This window comes from Anomalospiza imberbis, unplaced genomic scaffold (genome assembly GCF_031753505.1).
Source record: "Anomalospiza imberbis isolate Cuckoo-Finch-1a 21T00152 unplaced genomic scaffold, ASM3175350v1 scaffold_1030, whole genome shotgun sequence".
NCBI classification, from domain to species: Eukaryota; Metazoa; Chordata; class Aves; order Passeriformes; family Viduidae; genus Anomalospiza; species Anomalospiza imberbis.
Window position 1 is genome coordinate 27,604 of NW_027099421.1, and position 7,430 is coordinate 35,033.

Below are 7,430 nucleotides of genomic sequence, written 5' to 3' on the forward strand. Positions count from 1 at the left end.
GGGGACATCGGGGATTTGGGGACGTCAGGGACATTTGGGGGGACATCGGGGATTTGGGGACGTCGGGGACATCGGGGATTTGGGGACATCGGGGACGTCGGGACATCAGGGACATCGGGGACGTCGGGGACGTCGGGGATTTGGGGACGTTGGGGACATCAGGGGATTTGGGGGATTTGGGGACGTCGGGGACGTTGGGGACATCGGGGATTTGGGGACGTCAGGGACATCAGGGGATTTGGGGGATTTGGGGACGTCGGGGACGTTGGGGACATCGGGGACGTTGGGGACATCGGGGATTTGGGGACGTCGGGGACGTCGGGGACATTGGGGATTTGGGGACATCGGGGACGTCGGGGACATCGGGGATTTGGGGACGTTGGGGACATCGGGGATTTGGGGACGTCGGGGACGTCGGGGACATCGGGGATTTGGGGTTTGGGGACGTCGGGGACGTCGGGGGACATCGGGGATTTGGGGACGTTGGGGACATCAGGGGATTTGGGGACGTCGGGGATGTTGGGGACATCGGGGATTTTGGGGACGTCAGGGACATTTGGGGGGACATCGGGGACGTCGGGGACGTCGTGGGATTTGGGGACGTCGGGGGACATCGGGGAGATTTGGGGACGTCAGGGACATCAGGGGATATGGGGGATTTGGGGACGTTGGGGACATCAGGGGATTTGGGGACGTCGGGGACATCGGGGATTTGGGGGATTTGGGGACGTCAGGGACATTTGGGGGGGACATCGGGGATTTGGGGACGTCGGGGACATCAGGGGATATGGGGGATTTGGGGACATCAGGGGATTTGGGGACGTCGGGGACGTCGGGACATCGGGGACATCGGGGGACGTCGGGGACGTCGGGGACATTGGGGATTTTGGGGACGTCGGGGACATCGGGGGATTTGGGGATTTGGGGACGTTGGGGACATCAGGGGATTTGGGGACGTCGGGGACGTCGGGACATCGGGGGACATCGGGGACGTCGGGGACATCGGGGATTTGGGGACGTCGGGGACATCAGGGATTTGGGGACGTCAGGGGACATTTGGGGGGACATCAGAGATTTGGGGACGTCGGGGACATTTGGGGGGGACATCGGGGATTTGGGGACGTCGGGGGACATCAGTGGGACATCGGGGACATCGGAGACGTCGGGGATTTGGGGACGTTGGGGACATCGGGGATTTGGGGACGTTGGGGACATCAGGGGATTTGGGGGATTTGGGGACGTCGGGGACGTTGGGGACATCGGGGGATTTGGAGGATGTCGGGGACATTGGGGATTTGGGGACGTCGGGGATGTCGGGGACATTGGGGATTTGGGGACGTCGGGGACATTTGGGGGGACGTCGGGGATTTGGGGACGTTGGGGGACCATTTGGGGGACATCGGGGATTTGGGCATGTCAGGGACATCAGGGGATTTGGGGGATTTTGGGACGTTGGGGACATCAGGGGATTTGGGGACCGTCGGGGACATTTGGGGGGGATTTGGGGACGTCGGGGACGTCAGGGACGTCGGGGATTTGGGGACGTTGGGGACATCAGTGGGACATCGGGGACGTCGGGGACATCAGGGGATTTAGGGACATCGGGGACATTTGGGACATTTGGGGGGATTGGGGACATTTGGGGAGATTTGGGGGATTTAGGGACATCAGGGGACATTGGGGGACATCGGGGGACATGAGGGGATTTGGGGACATCGGGGACATGAGGGGATTTGGGGACATCGGGGACATTTGGGGGATTTGGGGACATTTGGGGACATCGGGGACATTGGGGACATCGGGGACATGAGGGGATTTGGGGACATTTAGGACATTTGGGAGGGATTGGGGACATTTGGGGGGATTTGGGGGATTTGGGGACATCGGGGACATCAGGGACATATGGGACATCGGGGACATTTGGGACATTTGGGGACATCGGGGACATTTGGGGGGATTTGGGGACGTTGGGGACATTTGGGGACATTTGGGGGGATTTAGGGACATCAGGGGATTTGGGGACATTTGGGGACTTTGGGGACATTTGGGGATTTGGGGACATTTTGGGACATCGGGGACATTTGGGGGATTTGGGGACATTTGGGGGGATTTGGGGACATTTGGGGTTTTTGGGGACATTTGGGGACATTTGGGGGGATTTGGGGACATTTGGGGGATTTGGGGACATTTGGGGGGATTGGGGACATTTGGGGGATTTGGGGACCCTGGGGATGGGAGCAGAATTGGGGATTTTGGGGTTTCTGGGGTGCAGAATTTTGGGAAATTTGGGATTTTTGGGGTGCGGAATGGGGGGGAATTCAGGGGTTTTTGGGGGGGGGGTCGGGTGATTTTGGGGTGACTTTGGGGTGATTTTGGGGTGACTCTGGGGTTTTGGGGTCACTCACGGGGTGTCAGCAGCAGGGGGGTTTTGGGGGGAGAAGAACCAGGGGGGATTTTGGGGAGCAGAATTGGGGATTTTGGGGAGCAGAATTGGGGATTTTGGGGGTTTTTGGGGTCGGGTGACTTTGGGGTGATTTTGGGGGTGACTCTGGGGTTTCGGGGGTCACTCACGGGGGCAGGCAGCAGGGGGGGATTTTTGGGGTTCAGAATTGGGGATTTTGGGGAGCAGAATAGGGGGATTTTGGGGTTTTTGGGGTGCAGAATGGGGAGGAATTCAGGGGTTTTTGGGGGGTCGGGGTGATTTTGGGGTGACTCTGGGGGTGATTTTGGGGTGACTTTTGGGGTGATTTTGGGGGTGACTCTGGGGTGACTTTGGCGTGACTCTGGGGGTTTCGGGGTCACTCACGGGGAGTGGGCAGCAGCAGGGGGGGATTTTTGGGGTTCAGAATTGGGGATTTTGGGGAGCAGAATAGGGGATTTTGGGGTTTTTGGGGTGCAGAATGGGGAGAATTCAGGGGTTTTTGGGGTCGGGGTGACTTTGGGGTGACTCTGGGGTGATTTTGGGGGTGACTCTGGGCTTTCGGGGTCACTCACGGGTGGGCGGCTGGCAGCAGGGGCGGATTTTGGGGAGCAGAATTGGGAATTTTGGGGGTTTTTGGGGTGCAGAATGGGGAGAATTCAAGGGTTTTTGGGGGGGGTCGGGTGATTTTGGGGTGACTTTGGGTGATTTTGGGGTGACTCTGGGGTGATTTTGGGGTGACTCTGGGCTTTCGGGGTCACTCACGGGGTGTCAGCAGCAGGGGGGTTTTGGGGGAGAAGAACCAGGGGCATTTTGGGGAGCAGAATTGGGGATTTTGGGGTTTTTGGGGTGCAGAAATGGGGGAGAATTCAGGGGTGTTTTTGGGGTCGGGTGATTTTGGGGTGACTTTGGGGTGATTTTGGAGTGACTCTGGGCTTTCGGGGGTCACTCACGGGGCGGGGGCTGGGGCAGCAGCACGGGGGGTTTGGGGGAGAAGAACCAGGGGGATTTTGGGGAGCAGAATTGGGGATTTTTGGGGAGCAGAATTGGGGATTTTGGGGGTTTTTGGGGGTCGGGTGACTTTGGGGGTGATTTTGGGGTGACTCTGGGCTTTCGGGGTCACTCACGGGGGTGTCAGCAGCAGGGGGGTTTTGGGGGAGAAGAACCAGGGGCATTTTGGGGAGCAGATTGGGGATTTGGGGGTTTTTGGGGTGCAGAATGGGGAGAATTCAGGCGTTTTTGGGGTGGTCGGGTGATTTTGGGGTGACTTTGGGGTGATTTTGGGGTGACTCTGGGGTTTCGGGGGTCACTCACGGGACTGAGCAGGGGGGTTTTTGGGGGAGAAGAACCAGGGGGATTTTGGGGAGCAGAATTGGGGATTTTGGGGAGCAGAATTGGGGATTTTGGGGGTTTTTTGGGGGTCGGGTGACTTTGGGGTGATTTTGGGGGTGACTCTGGGGGTTTTGGGGTCCACTCACGGGGGCAGCAGCAGGGGGGGATTTTTGGGGTTCAGAATTGGGGATTTTGGGGAGCAGAATAGGGGGATTTTGGGGTTTTTGGGGTGCAGAATGGGGAGAATTCAGGGGTTTTTGGGGGATGGGTCGGGGTGATTTTGGGGTGACTTTTGGGGTGATTTTGGGGGTGACTCTGGGGGTTTTGGGGGTCACTCACGGGGCAGCAGCAGGGGGGGGATTTTTGGGGTTCAGAATTGGGGATTTTGGGGAGCAGAATAGGGGGATTTTGGGGTTTTTTGGGGTGCAGAATGGGGGAGAATTCAGGGGTTTTTGGGGGGTCGGGTGATTTTGGGGTTACTCTGGGGTGATTTTGGGGGTGACTCTGGGGTTTTGGGGTCACTCACGGGGGCAGCAGCAGGGGGGGATTTTTGGGGAGCAGAATAGGGGATTTTGGGGAGTAGAATTGGGAATTTTGGGGTTTTTGGGGTGCGGAACGGGGGGGAATTCAGGGGTTTTTGGGGGTCGGGTGATTTTGGGGTGACTCTGGGGTGATTTTGGGGTGACTCTGGGCTTTCCGGGGTCACTCACGGGGCAGAGCAGGGGGGATTCGGGGGAGAAGAACCAGGGGGATTTTGGGGAGCAGAATTGGGGGATTTGGGGTTTTTTTGGGGTGCGGAACCAGGGGGGATTTTTGGGGGTTCAGGATCAGGGGGATTTTGGGGAACAGAATTGGGGATTTTAGGGGTTTTTGGGGGGCCGGGTGACTTTGGGGTGATTTTTGGGGTGACTCTGGGGTTTCGGGGGGTCACTCACGGGGGCAGCAGCAGGGGGGGATTTTGGGGAGCAGAATTGGGGATTTTGGGGAGTAGAATTGGGGATTTTGGGGGTTTTTGGGGTGCGGAACTGGGGGAATTCAGGCGTTTTTGGGGGTCGGGGTGATTTTGGGGTGACTTTGGGGTGATTTTGGGGTGACTCTGGGGTGATTTTGGGGGTGACTCTGGGGTTTCAGGGGTCACTCACGGGGCATCAGCAGGGGGGGGATTTTTGGGGTTCAGAATTGGGGATTTTGGGGAGCAGAATAGGGGATTTTGGGGGAGCGGAATTGGGGATTTTTGGGGTTTTTGGGGGTCGGGTGGACTTTGGGGGTGATTTTGGGGTGACTCTGGGGGTGATTTTGGGGTGACTCTGGGGTTTCGGGGGTCACTCACGGGGGGTGGCAGCAGGGGGGGATTTTTGGGGTTCAGAATTGGGGATTTTGGGGAGCAGAATTGGGGATTTTGGGGTTTTTGGGGTGCAGAATGGGGAGAATTCAGGGGTTTTTGGGGGGTCGGGTGATTTTGGGGTGACTCTGGGGTGATTTTGGGGGTGACTCTGGGCTTTCGGGGTCACTCACGGGGCGGGCGGCAGCAGGGGCGGATTTTGGGGAGCAGAATTGGGAATTTTGGGGTTTTTGGGGTGCAGAATGGGGAGAATTCAGGGGTTTTTGGGAGGGGTCGGATGATTTTGGGGTGACTCTGGGGTGATTTTGGGGTGACTCTGGGGTTTCGGGGTCACTCATGGGGCTGAGCAGGGGGGATTTTTGGGGTCCAGGATCAGGGGGATTTTGGGGAGCAGAATTGGGGATTTTGGGGAGCAGAATTGGGGATTTTGGGGGTTTTTGGGGTCGGGTGATTTTGGGGTGACTTTGGGGTGATTTTGGGGTGACTCTGGGGTTTCGGGGTCACTCACGGGGGTGGCAGCAGGGGGGGATTTTTGGGGAGCAGAATAGGGGATTTTGGGGAGCAGAATTGGGGATTTGGGGGTTTTTTGGGGGTGGCAGAATGGGGAGAATTCAGGCGTTTTTGGGGGTGGTCGGGTGATTTTGGGGTGACTTTGGGGTGATTTTGGGGTGACTCTGGGGTGATTTTGGGGTGACTCTGGGGCTTTCGGGGTCACTCACGGGGGGCGGCGGCAGCAGGGGCGGATTTTGGGGAGCAGAATTGGGAATTTTGGGGTTTTTGGGGTGCAGAACGGGGGGAATTCAGGGGGTTTTTGGGGGGTCGGGTGATTTTGGGGTGACTCTGGGGTGATTTTGGGGTGACTCTGGGGTGATTTTGGGGTGACTCTGGGCTTTCGGGGTCACTCATGGGGTGTCAGCAGCAGGGGGGTTTTGGGGGAGAAGAACCAGGGGCATTTTGGGGAGCAGAATTGGGGGATTTTGGGGTTTTTGGGGTGCAGAATGGGGGGAATTTCGGGGTTTTTGGGGGTCGGGTGATTTTGGGGTGACTCTGGGGTGATTTTGGGGTGACTCTGGGTCCCTCACTCGGGGTTTTGGGGTCACTCACGGGGTGTGGCAGCAGCAGGGGGGGGATTTTTGGGGAGCAGAATTGGGGATTTTGGGGAGTAGAATTGGGGATTTTGGGGTTTTTGGGGTGCAGAACAAGGGGAATTTCGGGGTTTTTGGGGCGGGTGGGTCGGGTGATTTTGGGGTGACTTTTGGGGTGATTTTGGGATGATTTTGGGGTGACTCTGGGGTGATTTTGGGGTGACTCTGGGGTTTCGGGGTCACTCACGGGGCAGCAGCAGGGGGGATTTTTGGGGGTTCAGAATTGGGGATTTTGGGGAGCAGAATAGGGGATTTTGGGGTTTTTTGGGGTGCAGAACGGGGGGAATTCAGGCGTTTTTGGGGTGGTCGGGTGATTTTGGGGTGACCTCGGGGTGATTTTGGGGTGACTCTGGGCTTTCGGGGTCACTCACGGGGCTGAGCAGGGGGGATTTTTTGAGGTTCAGGATCAGGGGGATTTTGGGGAGCAGAATTGGGGATTTTGGGGTGCAGAATTGGGGATTTTGGGGGTTTTTGGGGTCGGGTGACTTTGGGGTGATTTTGGGGTGACTCTGGGGGTTTCGGGGTCACTCACGGGGCGAGCAGCAGGGGGGGATTTTTGGGGGTTCAGAATTGGGGATTTTAGGGGAGCAGAATAGGGGATTTTGGGGTTTTTGGGGTGCAGAATGGGGAGAAATTCAGGGGTTTTTGGGAGGGTGTCGGGTCGGGTGATTTTGGGGTGACTCTGGGGTGATTTTGGGGTGACTCTGGGCTTTCGGGGTCACTCACGGGGCGGCGGGCAGCGGCAGCAGGGGGGATTTTTGGGGTTCAGGATCAGGGGGATTTTGGGGAGCAGAATAGGGGATTTTGGGGTTTTTGGGGTGCAGAACAGGGGGAATTTCGGGGTTTTTGGGGGTCGGGTGATTTTGGGGTGACTTTGGGGTGATTTTGGGGTGACTCTGGGCTTTCGGGGGTCACTCACGGGGGCAGCAGCAGGGGGGATTTTTGGGGTTCAGAATTGGGGATTTTGGGGAGCAGAATAGGGGATTTTGGGGTTTTTTGGGGTGCAGAACGGGGGGAATTCAGGGGTTTTTGGGGGGGTCGGGTGATTTTGGGGTGACTCTGGGGTGATTTTGGGGGTGACTCTGGGGTTTTGGGGTCACTCACGGGGTGTCAGCAGCAGGGGGGATTCGGGGGGAGAAGAACCAGGGGGATTTTGGGGAGCAGAATTGGGGATTTTGGGGAGCAGAACTGG

General features: G+C 57.9%; 1 protein-coding gene across 1 annotated transcript; it reads right to left on the reverse strand.

Annotated features, from left to right (window-relative positions):
• Nucleotides 1-236: 236 nt before the first annotated feature.
• Nucleotides 237-2,113, reverse strand: LOC137465706 (uncharacterized; the record flags this gene model as incomplete). Its single annotated transcript, XM_068177754.1, has 3 exons — nucleotides 237-361; nucleotides 1,153-1,276; nucleotides 2,057-2,113. Coding segments are annotated over 3 exons (306 nt in total), but the record flags the coding sequence as incomplete, so codon positions are not given.
• Nucleotides 2,114-7,430: the final 5,317 nt, after the last annotated feature.